At 48.9% G+C, this 20708-nt stretch overlaps 1 protein-coding gene across 2 annotated transcripts; it reads right to left on the reverse strand.

Moving 5' to 3' along the window:
* Nucleotides 1-2691: 2691 nt before the first annotated feature.
* Nucleotides 2692-14574, reverse strand: CTSB (cathepsin B). 2 transcript variants are annotated; one of them, XM_054064170.1, is made up of 10 exons: nucleotides 14482-14574; nucleotides 7514-7665; nucleotides 6871-6956; nucleotides 6334-6448; nucleotides 5996-6114; nucleotides 5194-5279; nucleotides 4461-4607; nucleotides 3674-3790; nucleotides 3015-3143; nucleotides 2692-2921 (listed from the first exon to the last, which is right to left on the reverse strand). In XM_054064170.1, the coding sequence occupies exons 2-10, from the start codon at nucleotides 7637-7639 to the stop codon at nucleotides 2824-2826; spliced, it is 1023 nt and encodes a 340-aa protein (XP_053920145.1). In that variant the 5' UTR covers nucleotides 7640-7665; nucleotides 14482-14574; the 3' UTR covers nucleotides 2692-2823. The 2 variants fall into 2 exon arrangements, with proteins under 2 accessions (XP_053920145.1, XP_053920144.1); XM_054064169.1 differs by having other exon boundaries at nucleotides 14405-14527.
* Nucleotides 14575-20708: the final 6134 nt, after the last annotated feature.

Genomic DNA, 20708 nt, shown 5'->3' on the forward strand with positions numbered 1-20708 from the left:
GGGAAAAAAAAAGTTTGGTAATGAATTTTTTAGCTGCCATTTATCTTAACGGTAGTAATTCCCCACATGCTACAAGTTATAAGCGCTCAGCTGAAGTGAATACAGATGCTTCCTTGCTGCTGCTCAGGATGTCACAGTGAAGCCTTGTGTTGTGTGCCAGACTCAAAAGAATTTTAACCAGAGTGAGATGCAGCTCAAGGTCAGTAAACTGACACTTAACAGACCTTGCACTGCACGCAGCAGGAGTGGAGGCACAGCCTTGGGCTGCAGGTGTGCTCCTCAGCGCTTTGGTGCATCCTCCTCCCCACATACCCTTGCAGAGAAGCTTGGGGGGCAGTCCTGGCTGCATTCTGGTTAGCATTGAAGCACCTTCCCCACCATCAGGAGTAGGCAATGCCCAGAGGCTCCTCCAGAGTCAGCACAAGTCAGGTTGTCACCAAGTAGGGCCAGAGAACAGGGCAAGGACTGATCACACTTGCACAAAGACAGAAGAGTCTCACTTTGCTTCCGCAATGCACAGAGCGACAGAATAGACTCACTAAGGTTGGAAAAGACCTCTTAAGATTGTTAAGTCCAATTGTCAGCCCAATGCCACCATGCCTATTAAACCAAGTCCCAAAGAAGTGCCACATGTATATGGTTTAACACCTCCAGGGCTGGTGATTCCATCACTGCCCTGGGCAGCCTCTTCCAATGCTTCACCCTTGCAATAAAGAAATTTTTTCTAACATCCAATCTAAACTTCCCCTGGTGCAACTTCAGCCCATTTCCTCTCATCCTGTTGCTTCTTCAAATGGGAGAAGAGACCAACACCTGACTCACTCCAACCTCCTTTCAGGGAGCCGTAGAGAGCAACAAGGTCTCCCCCCTCAGCCTCTTCCAGCCTAAACAACTCTAGTTCCCTCAGCCACTCCCAATAACCTCCGAGCTCCAGATACTTCCCCAGCTCTGTTCCCCTTCTCTGGTCACACTTCAGCCCTCAATGTCCTTCTTGGAGTGAGGGGCCCAAAACTGAACCCAAGATTCAAGGTGTGGCCTCACCAGTGCCAAATACAGGTGGACAATCCCTTCCCTACTCCCACTGGCCACACCATTGCTGATCCAAGCCAGGATGCTGTTGGTCTTCTTGGCCACCCGGGCCACTGCTGGCTCATGTTCAGTTGTTGTCAGTCAGCACCCCTAGGGTCCTTTTCTGTCAGGCAGCTTTCCAGCCGCTCTTCCACAAGCCTCTAGCACTGGATGGGGTTGTGGCCCAAGTGCAGGACCCAGCACTTAGCCTTGTTAAACCCCATGCAGGGCTTTGGTCTGTTGGAGCCTGTCCAGGTCCTTCTGCACAGCCTTCCTTCCCTCAAGCAGATCAACACTCCTGTACGACTTGGTGTCATCTGCAAACTTACTGAAGGAGCACTTGATTCCCCTGTAGAGATAATCGATAAAGATATTAAACAGAACCAGCCCCAACACAGAACCCTGGGGAACACCACTTGTGACTGGCCACCAACTGGATTTATCTCCGTTCACCACAACTCTCTGGGCTTTGCCATCCAGACAGTTTTTTACTCATTGGAGAGTCTGAGATGGTGTGCATTCAAGCGGAAGCAACCAAGGGCCAGGAGACAAGACATTGGAGAAATCATTTATTGGCACAGTTGTTCCATTCATATACACCACAGCTCTGTCTCACTGGTGTCTGAGTAAGCAGAGGTAAGGGGCTATTGTACAGTGCAAGGGAGAGCCTGCTTCACGCATTTCAGGCCTGTAGCCTCAGTTCAGCAATATACTTCGTGCTTTAAAAATAAAAAAAAAAAAAAAAAAAAAGCTCTTTTTCTATATTAGTGTTGGAAAATCACGATTCCTCCTACACAGCTATCACACTTCCCCCCAGTAACAAAAATAAGTTTTTTTCTTCTTCCTTAACGCCTGTGGCTCAAAAAAAGAATTGTGTGCAAGTTAGCGAGATACCTCTAAGTACCTGCGTGAGTTCCCTGCAGGAGCTGCACACCTGAAGTTGCCCAGCTATGGATGAAAAGTGGTTTGTTCTTTCCAGCGTGCTCCTAGATGCTTGCAGGACATTTGATCAAAGGCTCCTGGAGCTCCAGCCAGGCCCTTCCCTAGAATCAATAACGCCAGACTACAGAAGGAAAAAAATAAAACAGTTCAGGAACAAGTGGTTTAAAAAGCAGCTGAAAGGATGGAGGAGAGCAAGTGATGCACAAAGGACTTGTTGCAGGCAGTAGGGGCCTTAATGCAGCTCAGACCAGAGCCAGCCCCACATCAAGTCTGTCAGTATTTCATCATTAACAGGTCTAAGTTTAGCCAATTCAAAGCACACACTAACATACCCTGTTTCTTTCAGGTACTAACAGTCAGACCAACCCACCCATGGATGCACAAATCACCCCTGGTTGTGTCTTCTCAGCAGGGTCCATCTCCATTGCTCCACCAATTCCCTAGTCCCAGCACAAAGCTACTGCTTCCTGCCGTACCAGTAACAGGCTGGGCTGGAAGGCATCCAGGTTAACCCAATATCATAGTGCAAGAGGCCAGCAAGCCCTCCAGCAGTCCTTTGAGCAGGGAATGCTCCGTAGCTGCCACCCACCAGGAGAGGGCTTGCAGAGAGCAGTTCCATCTCCAGCTCCACCATAGACTTAAAAAAAAAAAAAAAAATACCCAAAACAGAAGAAAAAAAAAAAAAAGATAAAAAGCTTTAATTAAGTAACCTCAACTATAGTCTCTTAGAAGGAGAGGGGGGGCTCTGCACCCAACCCGCTATCAGTTAAAAGCATCAGGGACTCAGGATTATTTGTGGCTTGATCAAGAGCATTAAATCCTCTTCCAGTACTGCTCCGTCCTGGGGATGCCAGCCACTATCTCAGACTCTATGCCGCAGTGGTCCTCTCCTCGGAGGATTTTGAAGAAACCTGGAACCACACGAAGAGCAAACATCAACCTACCCATTGTGTCAAGGAGAATGGGGAAGGGGTTCCCTCTGGCAGCATCAGAGGGTGCCTCACCATTGTCACCCCAGTCGGTGTTCCAAGAGTTGGCAGCTAGCCAGTATGGAGTGCCATTATCCACTCCCCAGCCCAGGATCCGGATCGCATGGCCTCCAACCTGCTCGCCAGACACATGCTGGTAGACCCCTGCAAGGCAACATGCCAACACATCAATGGGCGACACCTCTCTCCCCCTGCTTCAGACAACTACCAGCTTGTGAGATGTTCAATATCAAGGCCCAGAGGCCAGCTGAGACCTTTTTTTCGTTAAATGCAAGTTTGAAGCTCATTGTAGAGCCCGGAGGAAGGACTGATGCCAAGCGTCTGCTCTGCATGCAGGACACCCAGAGATGCTTTGCAAGGCACATCCTAAGCAGTTCAGAACATGGAATTGGGGTCAGACCAGGAGACCCACCAGCCAGGATCTTACTTAAAATCCTAGTTGACGTTCTCAGCTGCAGTTCTGGGGCTCCCCTCTGAGCCAGTCACAATCACCTATTCCCCTTGTTATAAACCAATGGATACAGGAGATGGTATCTGCCCAGGTTCTTGCAACACCAGATACACAAATGTGAACTTGCGATCACCTTTCAGACTCAAGTAGATGCACATGAGCCACATAAGACAGACCCTAGGGATGAAGCAGCAAAGAAGGCTCCCTTGGTGCTGATGCTCACCAGATTTGTACATCAGGAAGTCCTCATAGACAATAAAGGCTCCTTCCACTGGGCCATTCTTGTAGATCTCAGCCATGATTTCCTTCTCGCTGCGAGGGACACCATAGGATGTGATGCCTAGAAAGGAGAAAAGTCCCACAACTAGTATGGCATTGTCAGGCCACACAGGTCTTGGGACAGCTGGACAGTGACAGCTTGGCATGCCCATGCAAGAAGTCTTCTTCACTTAAAGGTGAAATTCAAACCCAGCTGCTCCTAAGACACTGACACAGCCAGGCAGGGTAAGTGGGCTCCAGTCATTTCTCTTCCATTTAACTGAGGAGTCTTATTCTGTACCTGAAGACTTATTCTAGGCAGTTTCTGTGGGAAGGGAAGTTTTCCCCTTGTACAACCTCATTTCCAAATGAAACCAAATTACTCAAGGCTAAGGCAAATTGTCAAGAAGCAGCCACTCTATCCTACAAGTATAGGGCTGGCTACCACCAAAGAGTAGGAAAGAGGTGGCTTTGACACCAGACTCCAGCAGGGCTCAACAACATGCTGTTCAACCCAGGCATATACACCACAAGGACTGAAATCAGTTCCCCTGTCTCAGTTGAGCCTCAGCAAATGCAAACTGTGTGTCTGCCAGTTTGCTCCAGGACCATCCATTCTGAGACTATAGAAAATAAACACCATAAAACAGCTTTGGAAGAGGTCCAATCCTACTAATGCCACTGAGCTCCCCCACAAGGAGCAGCTCTGGAGCTGCTGTGCATCAAGCAATGTCAGAGGCCATCTCCCTTACCATAGTGCTTGTCCTCCTTGTATGATGGCGAGTAGCCAGGTTCACAGTGCCGGCTGCACCTGGGGGTTTCACCTCCCTCCCCAGTGCATGGTGGCCTGGAGCCGTTGACGTGGTGCTCACAGGGTGGGATGGAGTAGGGACGGCAGCCTGTTGAGGACAGAGGCAAGATGAACCAGCTGTCCCCAATCACCCATGTCTCCAATAGCCATGCTGGAGAAAACACCAAATGCCTCAAGAGAGGGTATGACCTTTCTGACCCAGAAACTCCACAGACTAGTGGAGGGCAAGCAAGAGTAGGTCTACCATTGACTCGTGGCCAAGCCAAGAGGAGGCAGAGTCTTCCAGTCTGGAAGTCACTTTTGAGAAGGAAACATGTCAAGAAGACTCCTGCCCTCATCCAAAATGTATTCAACTGGTCCAAAACCAGCAGCAACAAAAAACTCACAGCCTCTTTCATTCCTGCTATGGAAGCAAGTGCCTTCTTGGTTGTTAGGTCTGGCTACTGTACTTCCTTCTTGGATGGGTATTCCTACTCTAGATGCTGTTCACGGAGCTTGTCCCTAAGAGAGACACGAGGACAGGAGCAACCAGCTGGTCTAAGCAGAGGTGTTTGGACCCAGCCCCAAAAGAGGGAGTAGCCACAAGGATATAGACCAGAAGAGAAGCACCCTGAACTTGTAACCAAGCAGAGATGATCCTCTTCACTTTCACAAGGGTATCTGCCAGGACTTACCCACATGGGAGTCATAAAGGCCCCCAGACACGAGGCCCCTCTCAGTCCAGTATCGCCAAGCACCAGAGGGGTAACCACCATTGCACCTGGAGAAAGAAGCAGCAGTTCCAGCTCCAGCCTCCTCAAAGACATCCCCTTTTGAGGGAGGAGAGGGAAAGAGATAGCTTGGTACTGCTGAAGGGAAGCTTTCAGTACATTGTTCCTTGTCAAGTCTGTCCCTGCCTTCCTTGGGACGTCTGGGCCTCAAGACTTTGAAGCCTTCGGGCAAGAAGGAACTAAGAGTACCCATGCCTCTAAATCCCAAAGCAGTGGTGCCTCCTTGTCTTCAAGCCTCTTCACCAGGTCCTTGGTCAGCCTCTGCTGCCAGGAGGAGCAGCCACACAACTTGGGAGACCCAACTCTCCACCTGTCTCTCAACAACTGCAAAAGTCACAGTCAAAAGGCTTGTGCCTAAAAACCAAGGCTTTGGGGTTCTTAAAAGACCCATTTGGTTCAGGCAGCTGCCAACTATGTATGGAAAATCACCACTATGTGCTTGCCCTCCTTACAGCATCCATCATTATCCAGCTACTGCTAGGGGCAGGATGCAGCCCAGAGGAACTTTCAGTCCATGCTGTCACTTTTATGACACTTATGTCACTTTTTACTGGCTAACGCCGGTATCTGCAGCACAAACCACTGGTGGAGCTTCTTGCTCATTAGGGAGACTAGGAAGACTGGGCTGAAATCATCCACATCTTTGGGTTGTTTCCTCACTCCTCCCAACAACCTTTAAAGTGCACAAGAACCAACAGCATCTCACCCCATGCCGCACTCGAAGCCACAGCACGACAGCAAATCCTCTGCTGAGACCTCCACGCTCACCTTGGCGTTCGTGTGAACACAGATTCTGTCTGAAATTGCTTCTACTGCGCCAAAAGCCTGTGGGCAGCCCCAAAAACCCAATGGAACACCATTAGAGCAGGGGAAAGAAACCAGGCAACCTTCTAGCAATAAGTGCAATAAGCATGAACCTGGCTAGAAGTCCACCAAGAAGCTCAGATACTGCAGGATCCCCCATGTATGCAATTCAGTAACAAACAGTACATGTTTTGAAGAGCAAACTCTATCAATACAACCTTAAACCACCCACGCTCTTACCCAGCAAGAGCCACAAGAGCCCTGGTCTCTTATCTCACTGATGGTAGGACAGTTGGGCCACTGCGTCCGTGAGTCAAAGTTATCAGGCAGTTCCATATCTGCAGCAAAATCTACCCTGCAAGTGAGAAGAGGAACACTTTTTATAACAGTTCTGTTATAGGAACACCGGCGTTGCAGGACTGGGTGCACAGGATTCTCCAAAGTCCTCTGAAGGCGACCTAGAAGTCGAGTGTTCTTGTTGTTTGCTTACTGAAAGAGAGTAAATACTTCTGAAGTCCTTAGATCGGGTCAGCAGCTCCTCCAGTGTTTTGAACTTCAAGGAGCATAAGTTACACAATTGCTCAAGTACCTGGCAGGACAGAGGATGGATGTTCTATCCATGCGTGATCCTGTACTTAAATCCACGTAAGATGTCCAACAAACTGCACAGAAGGGAACACCATTCACATCTTTCTAGGGAGCCCCTCACCCACTCCAGCGACACCAGGAGAATCCACACAAGCTTTTACAGGGTCCTCATCTCCTCCCAGCACTCACCTCTCGGGGAGCTTGGGTCCACCCAGGAAGGTGCCACAAAGCTGCTTTACATAGCTCATGTCAGCATTGTAGAAGTTGTGCCCTGCCTGTGAAGGGAGACAAAGCAAAGGGACATGACTCTACACAGCCAAATAGTGCACTGCAGGAACCAGCTTGGTGCTTCTGTTCTCCCTCAAACCCAACCGGTATCTGACACATGCTACAAAACCAAGAGGCCAAGAGCCAAGTCGCCTATGGACACAGAACACAGCCCCTTCCAGGATCAGAGCATCATGACCAGTAAGCTAAGGTCTAGCTCTAGGCTTTGGCCATGTCCAAGGGTTTGGCCAGGTCACCAATACAACTTGACACTTGCTGCTTGTTTCCAGCTTCCCACAGAGCCTCCTCTCTTCTTCGCATTGCTCCTAGTCTATGAGTTTATTGGTGCTTTGCTCCAAAGGAGAGAAGCTTGACGGTTACTGTCACTGCATAAACTCCTAATGGCATCAATTCATGAGAGAAGTCAACTAGGCCCAAGGCTGGTTTGATGCAACCACCATGGCAAGACTCACAGAGCTCTGCTACTGAGTCCCGTAGAGAGACTTTTGAGCAATGCATGAAAAGAAAGACCCAAAACAAAACAAAAAAGCAATACAGTACTCACCTTCCAGGTGGTGTTGAGTTTGTTTATGTGGTTGACCAAGTCGCTGGAGAGCGGAGGATAGTAAGGAACGCTGCGGGCATTGGCAAAGGCCACCAGGACACACAGGATGGACACGGACAGCCACATCTTGGCTACAGAACAAGACCCTCTACCTGCAGCCAGATTTGAACATCATTGTAAACCTTCTCAAGGCAGGCTTGGACTGCAATTAAGAGCGTGGGAGAAGAACCATCATAGCAACACTTGGGAGGATAAAACTCATGGCTCCAAGAAGTCCATCCCAATTTACCCTAACAGTCCGGAGAGATGCATGAACAGACTAATAACTCCTTCCTGCAGCTCAGAAGAAATTAGACAAGGCAACCCTGTTCAGCTGACCGCTGCAGGATTAGTAGCAGCAATAAAGTCTCTTTTGAAGCAGATCCAGAGGATCAAATTTGGAGGGTATTACACGTGTGTTTACTTCCACAACACTGGAGAATAAGGAAGTGAAGGAAAAGGTAATTCCCTCCACCACAGCAAACTGCAGGCAAGGCTGCACCCCAGGGACTTGCCCCCTGACTTAGTGCAGTGCTATCAAGTCAAATCACATTTTTGGGCTTTATGGACTTATTATGGTCAGCCCATTGCCCTGGAGAGTCTGGTGGGGTCGGGAGCCCCGAGGCAGGGAACCTTTGCCCATGCAGAGAGAGTCTGTGCACACCAGAGCTGCCTGTGGCTGCAAGCCTGTGCTGTCCTCCCACTGGGACTTATCACCAGGGAGGCTGTGAAGGCACATGTCTCAATGCAGAGCACCAGGGAAGTCCCAGTTTGGTGACTAGAGACACAGGGAAAATCCAGGAGCATGGCAACAGCGTGCCACAGCCTCCCGCGTGGGAGCACAAGGATCACCCAGCCCAAAGACATGCCAGGGCTTGGTCCTTTCTCTGCTCTCCTGTCTCCTTTAACCTAACTCACATTCAATGGCCCAACTCCAATTTACCCCAAAGCCAGCAGCCACCGCTTGCTCACTGTCCTGATGCCCGACTCAGACATGCAGCCGGGCCATGAGCTGCTCGACCTCTACAATCATGCCAGGGTACTCTCCTTCTCCTCTTCCAAAACTTCCCAGCTCCTCTTCCACCAACCTCACATCCACTCTGACAAGCTCTGATCCTGGTGAGCAACCCGAGGCCTCAGATACTCCATGGCAACCTGAACAGCAGAGATATTTAGGCTATAATTCCTACTCATCTCAGTGAGCTGAATGTGTAATCACCTTTGCAAGCCTGAGCTTAAGCCTTTCTAGGCAAATACACCCGAGCAGCCAGACACACAGCTCTATGGGGAGACACACACACATTTCCATGCAGGCTGCCTCCACCCACTCACAGCCAAGTTTAGCCTTTCCAGAGGAGAAAACTCAGCAGGAGTGTCCTACTTTCAGCCAGTGACAAGCCCAGGCGGCTGCAACTAACTGTATAAAGAGGCTTTATTTCCTTCCCTCTCCTCCTTTCGCCATTTATTTACGTTTCTTCGCACTCTCCATACCTTCAGCAGGATGCTCAGCCCAAAAGCTAGTTGAATTTTAGCAGCATGGGCATCCTACACCCAAATCTCACCTCTTGGAAGGGGTTTTGTGCATATTTGCTTGCTTAGAAGTTTCTCCCAGACAAAGGAACAAGGGACACACTGGCACTGCTGGTGTCCCTGCCATGCTCCCCTGCTGACACTGTGGGAAGGAGGTTATACTCAGAGAAACAAATATACATTTATGTGTGGTTTTTTTTCCTTGTGTCCCTTCAACATGGCCACAAGGAGCCAACAGGTGACCAGTCCGAGCTGAAGCACCTTTTCTAATGAAAAATCTTCTAAGAAAAGGTCAACCCAAAACGAAACGAAACCAAAAAACTTCCCTATTTCCCGCAGTCAACTTAATATTTTCTGTAGCACAGAAGGGAGGTGTTTTTGAGGCCAGAAGCCATCTGATATACTTTTCATTTTCAGCAGGGTGTTTGTCAATTTGCTGACATGCTGCAACCTGCCTTGCAAAGCCTTCTGCATGGATATGGCTGCTTGCACCAAGCTCTTGACAGACAGACATTGGAGATCTCACATCCTCGGGTTACCAGACCACACTGGCTGCAGACTGCGAGCAACAGGCAACCCGAGACCAAACTGAAAAAAGATATCAGGCGGTTTTCCCTCTGACAGGCGCTTGTTTTAATGCTCTGCTGCATTACATCCACCCTGTGTCATGGCTGACAGCCAGCAAACCCAGCAGAAGCAGTGAGACGTAACCCATCACAACCCAAATAGCTGGGAGCCAGTCGGCCCTTTCAGCAAACAAAGCCTTTTGCCAAGTCTCCTAAGGACTTGAAGGTTTTGGGGGGAGCTGATTCTCTCAGCTGGAGGGCACAGATTATCTTAAGACCTGGGTGAGGAAGGAAAAGAAAATCCTCAGCCCTATAGGGACAGATGATTTAGTAGGGCCTGTTGCAATAGGACAAGGGAGAATGGTTTTAAACTAAAAGAGGGGCGATTCAGACTAGATAAAGGAAGACATTTTTTACAATGAGGGTAGTGAGGCACTGGCACAGGTTGCCCAGAGAGGTGGTTGATAGCCCACTGTTGGAAACATTCAGGGTCAGGTTGAATTTGGTTGACAGCCAACTGAACATGAGCCAGCAGTGTGCCCAGGTGGCCAAGAAGGCCAATGGCATTTGGCTTGTATCAGAAACAGCATGACCAGCAGGTCCAGAGAGGTGATTCTCCCTCTGTACTCGGCACTGGTGAGACCGCACCTTGAGCACTGTGTTCAGTTCTGGGCCCCTCACCACAAGAAGGATGTTGAGGCTCTGGATTGTGTCCAGAGAAGAGCAACGAAGCTGGTGAGGGGTCTGGAGAACAAGTCTTATGAGGAGCGGCTGAGAGAGCTGGGGCTGTTTATCCTGGAGAAGAGGAGGCTGAGGGGAGACCTTATTACTCTCTACAATTAGCTGGAAGGAGGTTGTGGAGAGGAGGGAGCTGGCCTTTTCTCCCAAGTGACAGGGGACAGGACAAAAGGGAATTGCCTCAAGCTCCACCAGGGGAGGTTCAGGCTGGACATAGGAAAAGATTTTTCACGGAAAAGATCATTGGGCACTGGAACAGGCTGCCCAGCAAGGTGGTTGAATCACCCTCCCTGGAGGTGTTTAAGGGATGGGTAGATGAGGTGCTGAGGGGCATGGTTTAAGGATTGTTAGGAATGGTTGGACTCGATGATCCGGTGGGTCCTTTCCAACCTAGTGATTCTATAATTCTATGAATGGGGCCCCTGCACACTGCAGGGGAATTGGACTGGATGGCCTTTAAGTTCCCTTCCAGTGCAAACCATTCTATGATTTTATGAAATCTCGTATGGGCATGAAGTCGGGGAGGGGCTGATACTCTGTGCCACCCAGCTGAGAGCATCTCAAGACCTGAGTGAAGTAGAAAGGGAAGTCTTCAATTTCATGTATTGTTTTTAGTCCCTGCCCACCATAGCTTCAGCAACTGCCCTCTGTACAGCAAATCTAGAGAGTGCAGGCACAAGACTTGCAGGACAAATTCCCACTGACAGCAAGTCATGTGCAACGGGAGGCATGCTAACCACACCAGCAACACAGTGAGTAGGAAAAGGCTGCTGGTTTCCACCATCACCCCCCTTTGCCTGCAGATCCAAACAGTATGACACTTCCTGTAGCAGCATTATCACATGCGTGCTTTCCCCACTGCCCTTATCTCATAAGCACACACCTCCCTCCCCCTAAAGCTCCAGGCTATTTTAAATACCACCAAAAGAGCAGTACCAAAACCAAATTCACATAACAGCTGCTGCACTTGACAGATATCTGCTCTTCTTTCTGCATGGCGAACAGGCTAGACAAATTTCTGCAGCAACCCCAGGAGATCATAGAATGGTTTGGGTTGGAAGGGAACTTAAAGCCCATACAGTTCCATTCTCCCTGCCATGTGCAGGGACACCTCCCACTGGAGCAGGTAGTTCAAAGCCTCAACCAACCTGGCCTTGAACACCTCCAGGGAAGGGGCATCCACGACTTCTCCAGACAACCTGTGCCACTGCCTCACCACCCTCACAGTAAAATATTTCTTCCTGATAGCTAATCAAAATCTCCTTTCTTTGAGCTTTAAACTATTACCCCTCATCCTATCGCTACACTTCCTGATAAAGATCTCTTCCCTTGCACACACCCAGGTCTCTGGAGGTGCTTCACAGCTTCAGGATAACCCTGCAAAGACTGTCTTCACAGGTTAAATCCCACCACAGCCTATTAGCTTGAAAGCAGAAGTAAAGCTTGGCTTGTAGACTTCTTAAGATGCACCAGTTTCACCTCAGCAAACTCTTCAGATCACAGGAGGATGACTGGGGCTTGCAGAGAGACCCTTGAGCTTCCCTAACTCCTCTTGGGCTGTGGGAAAGTCCCCTGCTTTGGGATATGAAGTAATTTCTAGAAGGACGAGCAAGAAACAATCCAGAAAGCTGCTACCCACCAGTACACTTGACCCTGGGCAGGACTTCTAATTTAGCCAGCTTATTACTTGAGAAAAGGGAATTTGGGCCACTTGAGTGCAGCCCTTGAGCCCTCCTCTGAGCCAGTGAGGAGGAAGCACCGAGGCTGAACGCTCTCAGACATACGCTGTTATGAGCAGCTGCAGTGTGCGAGGGAGGAGAGTATCTGAAGGGAGATGGCTGCAGCTGGTGTTGCACCACCCACCTACAGTCCTCCTGTGCTGCTGGCTTCTGCCTGTGCAGACAGGGAGGAGGGGAGGAAGCGACATCACACAAGTGCCTTTCTCCATCCCTCCTTATCAGGAGATCTTGAAGACAGAGGCTGCCTGCTTTCCCAAGGAGAGGGCTCCAACTATGTGGACTACATAATGCCAGAGATCAGCAGGGTCCTGCAGCCTCCTCCCAACAGCTGAGGGAGATGCACAGAACCCACCACCACACAAAATCCCACTGCAGTTCATGGATGTAGAGTCTTACCATGCAGGTCTTCTCCAAAATCAGCCAGAAATCAAAGCTCACAAATCTCATTTAACTGGGCATTTCTCTGCAGCGTCAAAATCACCCAAGCCCAAATCAGGCTATTCAAAGCCCAGCTCACATGACTCAGTCTAGACAGATCAGGCCATGAGATAAGTCACAGCCCTGAAGCACCTCTCAGCTCCTCCACTGTCTGGGCCAAACTCCTCCAAGCACAGATGAAGGCACCTACACACCCTCTTCCAGGAGTCTGAAGAAGATAAAAGCTGAGCGACCCTCACAGTTGTAACACCCCCACCCCTCCAAGGTGAGAGGTACTCAGCAAGGCCCAAGTCATGTGTCCTCCTCCAGCAAGCAGCCCTTTGCCCAAGCCCAGAGCTTTGTACTTTGTTCTGGTTGCCAGTATTTGTGCGTGACTCTAAGCCACAATAAAGCAAGCCCATACACAAAGCAATCCAGCCTAGCCTGCTGTGCCACCAGGTTAGCTTGGTGGCCCCAGAGGCATGCACCAAACTCATGGCCTGGTGACTTCATTACAGCCATTACCAAAGCTTGATTTTTCTGGTCTTTGAAAGCAAAAAAAGCATGAGCCACCCTTCCCCACACCCATTCCTCTCCAAACCATTAGCATAGGTTTGATATCTGGCAAAACAAACACACCTTGAGACAAGCTGCAGTGCTCACTGCTACAGCTTGCATTCACAGAAAGTGCAAGATTCCTTCCAAATGGAGCTGCACTGATTTTTTATTTCGCTCTTACAGACCACTCCATAAACCCAAGTCTTGCACAAGACCTCAGCTGCTGCAGCAGACACCCTGCGCCACTGAACTTCCTTGTCATCATCTGCATCCTCAACTCTTTGCAGTAAACACAAGACTGAAGTGATCACTGCTGTATTATGCCTGCAGTGCAACGCCATGAACATGATATACGGACAACAGATATACTGCATGCCAGACTGGCGTGAGGCAGCTTTTATCCAGCGACATCTCCAAGCCACAGTCCTGGTGCCAGACCCAAGCTCGACTGTGCATCACGGGATGTTCCCAGAAGCACTTCAGTGCGTGCCAAACCAGCCTCCTTAGGGTCAGCTGACGAGCAGAGCTGGGTTTTTTTTCCATCTCCATTATGAAAACAAGGTTTCCTCTCTCCTTCCCTGCCACTAATAGAAAGATTTGCTGTTTCTAAGACGCACTCAAGGTTTATGGCATTTTCCCTGCAACAAATCTTGCCTATAGCCGAACCACAGAGCATCCCCTCTTGGACCCGCAAAGTCAAAAATACCCCAAAATGCTGCAGGAAACCATGTGAGGCACTGCTGCTGTAGGCGCAGGGCTGTGGTTCCTCTGCATGGCACAGGGCTGGGGATCTCCCTGCATGGCTGGAGGCTGGGGTACCCCTGCAGGTGCAGGACTGGGATCATCTCAGATGGTGTAGGGCTGGGGATCTCCCTGCATGGCTGGGGCGGGGCTGGAGGGCCCCTGTGGGCAGAGGACTGGGGTCCCCCTGCATGGTGCTAGGCTGGGAGTCCCCACACACAAGGAAGGGCTGGGGTTTCCCCTACACGGCTGGGGTGGGAGGGAGAGTGTGGAGTACTCCGGGAGGGGGTCGGAGTACCCCTGGGGGCACTGGACTGGAGCACCCCCGCAGGACTAGGGTCCCCTAAAGATGCACGGCTAGGGATCCTCCATGGTTCAGGGCGTGGGATCTCCCTGCATGGCTGCGGGTGGCTGGAGTGCCCCTGTGGGCAGAGGACTGGGGTCCCCCCCATGGTGCATGGCTGGGGCTCTCCCACCCTCCCCAGCACGGCTCAGGTCTTGGGGGGTCCCCTGACAGGGCTGGGGTCCCCCGCCGCTCCCCACCGCGCATCCTCTCCCCTTACCTGCCCCCGCGCAGCCCGCAGCCCCGCGCCCGCTGCGCCCCTTATGCCCGTCCCGGTCCCGCCCCGCCGGGACTTACCGCCCCGCGCTCCCCGGCGGCCGCGGAAGGGGCAGCGGCGGCTGAGTCATTCCAGACCGCCCCCAGCGTGACTGCATCCTGCCTGCTGCCCGCCTCCAGCCCGCCTCCTCCAGCCTCCATCCCACCTGCCTCCCTCCGCCAGCCTGCCTCCATCCCACCTGCATCCCTCTGCCATCCTGCCTCCATCCTACCTGCATCGGCGGATAAGAAACTGGTTGGATGGTCGTATTCAAAGAGTAGTAGTCAATGGCTCAAAGTCCAGATGGAGATCCATGACAAGTGGTGTCCCTCAGGGGTACATAGTGGGATCGGTGCTGTTCAATATCTTTATCAATGATATTGACAGTGAGATTCAGTGCACCTTCAGCAGGTTTGCAGATGACACCAAGCTGAGTGGTGCAGTTGCCACACCAGAAGAATGGGATGTCATCCAGATGGACCTGGACAAGATGGAGAAGTGGGCCTGTGTGAATCTCCTGAGGTTCCACAAGGCCGAGTGGAAGGTCCTACACCTGGGTCAGGGCAATCCTTGATTTCAGTAAATGATGGTGGATGACATAATTGAGAGCAGCCCTGCGGAGAAGGACTTGGGGGTGCTGCTCAATGAGAAGCTCAACATGTGCTGGCAATGTGCACTCACAGCCCAGAAGGCCCTGGGCTGCATCAAAAGAAAAAAAGGCATCACATCTTACAAAAGCAGTGGGTATATATACTAGTTTTAGACAAAGAACTGTGTAAATCCTCAAAGAATGTTCATTCTTTCTTTAGAGTATCCATTATTATATTATTCATTCTTTATTTAGATGATATCTGGAGACTCCCCTCAGGTTGTCTCCTGACCTAAAACAGCTGCATCTTACAAGACAACTAAGCATATTAATAAATTCTCGCAGCCCTTAGACAGGTTATCTCTTGACTTAAAACAGCTACATCTTAAAAGACAGATACATATGACAAGATAATTAAACATACAGCAGCAAAACTTAGCAATTAATTCTCACAGAAGAGACCTTTACAGCCCATCCAGATCAACCTCTGCAGTGAGAAGGGACTCGGAGCCCGATCCAACTTGTGTTCCACCTCCATCCCTCAGTTCTACCTCATCTGCTTACTTCCCTCCTCCATCCTGTTTCCATCCCTCCTGCTTATAAAATCACAGAAGAGTTTAGGTTGGAAGGGACCTTTACAGCCCATCCAGTCCATGCCTGCAGTGAGAAGGGACTCAGAGCCCCATCCAACACAACCTTGAATGTTTCCAGGAGTGGGACTTTAACTACCTCTCTGGACAACCTGTGTCCTCCTCCAGCCTGCTTTCCTCCTCCTGCCTGCCTGCAGCCTGCCTGCATCCTATCTAACTTTCCTCCTCCAACCTGCTTGCACCCCCCACTGCTATCCTGTCTCCATCCCCTTCCTGCTTCTCCTGCATCCTACCTCAACCCCCTGCCTGTCCCACCTCCATCCTACCAGCATCTTTTGAAATTTCCTTCAGTCCAGCAAGGTTTTACTGTGTTGTTGCTGTGTTACTTGACTTTTTTACCCCCTTTTTGGCTGATTTTCAGAAAAATCATGACCATCACACAGAGGTGATCTGAAGAGCCAGTTTCTAGTTCTGTTCTAAACCAGGAGGATGCTAAAGCTACTCTTTAATGAGAAAGACCATCCACTTCTTTTTTCCTTTCTCATTCTGTCTGGGAGAAGGTGGGGATAAAATTTATTCTGTACTACCCTCAGAAATGGATGGATTGCTTGGAATAAAAAATAAAGACTAATCAGTGAGCAGAAGTCTGCTGGCGTGCAGCAGTCAGTGTGGAAAATCAAAGCTTGGCAAAGGCTGGAAAGAGAATCAGCTGGGACTTATTTCAGATATTTTTCCTTAGCAGTAACAGATGGGATGGTAACCAGCAGGGATGGTCTGTGGTACTTGGTGCTACATGGGAGAAGAAAAGCTGGTCTGCAAAGGCCAGCAAGATGCAATGCTACTGTCTGGCTTCTCTAGGCTTTCAGGAAGGTTTAGATTTATAGGGGCTCAGGCTTTATGGCAGGACACATGGAGATGCCAAACAGGATGGAATCCTCATTTCTTCACAGCTTCATCTGTGGCACCTGGGCAAGGCTGCTTCCAAACTCTCCAGTCACCTGTGAGCATTCCTGCAAGGTAACAAATGCATCCCTTGGCATCTAGTGAGATGCCTCTCTCTCTATTGAGTTTTTACAAGCATTAGGCCTCTTAAATATATTTTTTCATAAGTTACAGTATTTACATTCTACTTTTCAGAACTTTTGTTACATAGTTTCTTTAGAAAATCAGAGAGTATATTTTTTTTCCCCTGCTGCCATTTATATCCAATCATTTTTTGGTCTCATTCACATCTTAAACATTGATTTTTGTTTAGAAGGCTTCTTAGTGAAGTGATGAAAAAAATAAGAAAAATTATATTTAATACACTTAATTATATACCCCAGTATTTAAACAGTAAAATTGGAGATGATGTTGCTGCGTTTGAGTGCCTTTATGCTTTGATGCACTGCATGCAAATGCCCTTGGACCATTGCCTGCTTTTACATGTAATTTTTAACCAGCAAAAGGCCTTTCACTATATTTTTATTTATGCTTTGTCAATTAAAATAATAGAAAAGTAAATAAATGGCTTGTAACCTGCCTATCTTCTCTCTGACTCACATAGGATTTTTTTGCTGTGCTTGTGACTGCTTGGTTTTCCAGTTTTCCATGTTGTCTGTGAGGTTTTATTGACATAAAACACAAGCAAAAGAACCGGATTTTTGTCCTGCCCTTTGATCTAGCTCAGAAGTCCTCGGCATTGCTGGCCGTGTAGGTGTGGCACGTGATGCTGGGGAGCCTGAGTCAGGACATCATTAATGCTCATTTTCCCAGTAACTTGCTGCATTTAGGATCATAGAATCACAAGATGGTTTCGGTTGGAAGGGACCTTAATGATCATCCAGTTCCAGCGCTCCTGCCATTGGCAGGGACACATTCCATTGGATCAGGTTGCTCGAAGCCTCATCCAACAATCATTTACCTCTTTATTCCCAATACCAACCTTATTTACAAATAGATTTTTTTGCCTGGAAGCTGCATATTAGCAATTTTAAACCTGCGTCGTGCCTAAAAATCACCTTTTAGTTTGTTATGGAGCATTACAGAACCTATACTTCAGACTGGAGAACCTCACCTATGAGGACAGGCTGAGAGTTGAGGTTGGTCAGCTTGGAGAAGAGAACGCTCTGGGGAGACCTTATAGCAGCCTTCCAGCGCTTAAAAGGGGCCTACAGGAAAGATGGGGACAGACTTTTTAGTGAGGCCTGTTGCAACAGGACAAGGAGTGATGGTTTTAAATCAAGGGAGGGTAGATTTATACTGGATATAAGGAAGAAATTTTTTACAATGAGGGTAGAGAAACACTGGAACAGGTGTTGGTGGTCCCATCCCTGGAAACATTCAAGGTCAGGTTGGATGGGGCTGTGAACAACCTGATCTGATTGAAGATGTCCCTGATCCTGCAAAGGGGTTGAACTGGATGACCTGTAAATGTCCCTTCCAACCCAAAGCATTCTATGATTCTAGGCCAATGTCCTCACCTGTTTTTTTCTGAGGGGAGCTGCTGCCTGTTTTTCTGCAAATGCTTTGCAGCTTTTTCAAGAACTGAAAGTGTGAACTAGAACTTTGCACGAACTTCTGGTCTTCCTGCTCCCTTTGGGGAAGTGTTGACTTTGTCATCCCCAACTTTGTCATCAATTTAGGCCAAAAACATGCCAATTTTTTGAAATAAAGTGTTTTTATATATGCAGCTGAGTGCAGGCAGGAAAGTTTCCCTGTTAGAGATGCTCTCCAGGGAACCTGTAAACTCCTTGTGTACCTGAATAGGCATGAAACAACCCTCTTTTTGGCTTCTGTGGGATTTTTTGTGTGTGTGTCAAGAGAAATAAATGGTGTTTGCTTAGGCCATGGCAAGCTTCAGCCTTTGGAGAAGCAAAAACCAGCACTACGGGAATAAGATAAGGAAAACCACCAGGTGGTCTTGGGCAACTTTGTCGCTCATTAAATCACTGCTGATTGACTCATGTTAAGCTGCAAATATTTCCTAAGAAGCTGCTGCAGGACCAACATCTCTAAGTTTAAGAAAAAAGTTTCTATGCATATTGATCTCCTAACAAGAAAAAAAGAAGCCTGAGAGGCCCTAAATAATACAGATGTGTTTTTTTCACTGCCACAGTTTTAAATCATTATCGCTTATGACAAGGGTTGGAAATGCTGACTTATTTAACAAGCAGATACCTTGGGTATCTGGGTTTTCATCTGTAGAACGGAAAGACAGTGTTTCAGTGATTCGAAAGGTTATATCAGATGTACATCTTGTACTCAAATTTGCAAGCTAATTGATTTGAATGTGAGTTATATCTGCATCCCTAACAGCAATCTATTGCATCTGTAGGTTTTTCAGCTGACTTGTAGACCCTCACAGCAGCAGAACATCTCCTGTGATGCGTCAGTTGGGTTTTGATGGGGTTAATAATGCTTATTAGGGCTGGATCAGCTGCCAAAGCAAATAACTCGCCCAGGGCAACTGGTAAGAAGGATTTTATAAAGCCTGATAAATCCTTGTTGGAAGGGTTAGACACCAATGTAATTCTCACCTCTTCGTGGGAGCTGGTACATACTGAGATCAACTCCTCACTCTCCAAGCTTTTTACAGCTTCCAGCGTTACTGCTGGAGCACGTAGCTTTAAAAAATTCACTGAAACATGCTTTGGACTGAAGTTGGCTAATTCTTGTGGATTTAGGCTTGTTCAGTGGCAGCTGGGTTTTTTTGACCAGATTTTTGTGCCCATATAGAAAATAAGCTTTGCTGTCCACATTGAGCAAGAGGCTGGCCAGGCTGCCCCAGCTTCTGGCTGGGTGAGCAAGCTGCATGCTCCTGTTGCGGATGGGAGGTAGCAAAACACCACAATGCCATGCGGGTGGTCCCTTGGCCATGGGAGAGATGTGAGAAGGGTTGTTCTGAGGGCATAGCCTGGCTTTGCAGCTCTGCTCCTTCCCCCTTTGTAAGTTTGGGAGGGGGGGGGGGGTGGTGTCTAACCCCAAAATGGCCAAGCACGAGGCAGCAGCACTTCACCTGACATAAATGCATCAGCAGAGGTAAATCCAACACTGAGCCTGGATTTCCATCCATGCAGTGAAGCAGGTGGAAACTGGGGATCTTGGTGATCTCCAACCCCTGTACATGCCTTTTATCTTACACTACAGACATTCCCTAGGAGGCTGAAGGTCATTTCTGGATCTGGAGGATCTTGCAGCATTCTTCACACTGCTCCCAGCAAATCCTTGCAAACTGGGAACTCCAGTTACACAACTCTGCAGCACCTGGTGACTCAGACAGGCTCACAAGGAAGGAAGCGTGTGACTTTACCAAGAGATGAGTCAGGAATTGGTGACATGAGCAAAAATCTTCTTTCCACCATTGCTGGGACAAATTGAATCCAGTTCTGAGTGAGCAGAGAGGTGGCAAGAGCAAAGCACCCTCACCCTGGCTGTGTTTGGGAAGGCAACAGTTCCTGCAAAGTTTGTCAGTGCAAGAAGGAAGATCAAAGGCAGGACCTCCCTTCGCAGTTTATTCCAGCTGTTGTTGCCAGGATTGTGATTTGGGCAAAGGGAGCTGCTGATCCTTGGCTCTACTGCAAGGCCAAGTCCTCGTCTAAATTAAACATTAATAGCATTTTCTCTATTTTCCATCAAAAAACTCACTTTGGTTCCCTTGCGTCATGCATCTTGTCTTCCTGAGGTGTCTCCTCTCCCTTAGCTTCAAGCAAACATGTTCAGCTGTGCTGTCTATGCTGTGCCCAAGTAGGTTCCAAACTGCTCTCATCCCAAAGGTGGAAATGTCTTTATGTCTGGCCCATAAGAGAGGCTGAGGGCAAAAGTCATCCTATGTCTGGCTTAAGACAGACCTTTAAGTACCTGGAGCCCTGCATTCAGTTCTGGAGTCCTCAGCACAGGAAGGACATGGATCTGTTGAAGCAAGTCCAGAGGAGGCTATAAGGATGATCCGAGGACTGGAGCACCTCCATACAAGGAAAGGCTGAGAGAGTTGGGGTTGTTTAGCCTGGAGAAGAGAAGGCTCCAGGGCGATGTTAGACCAGCTTCCAGTACTTAAAGGGGGCTACAGGAAAGCTGGGGGGGGGGCTCTTTATCAAGGAATGCAGGGAGA

This window comes from Cuculus canorus, chromosome 3 (assembly GCF_017976375.1).
Source record: "Cuculus canorus isolate bCucCan1 chromosome 3, bCucCan1.pri, whole genome shotgun sequence".
NCBI lineage: Eukaryota > Metazoa > Chordata > Aves > Cuculiformes > Cuculidae > Cuculus > Cuculus canorus.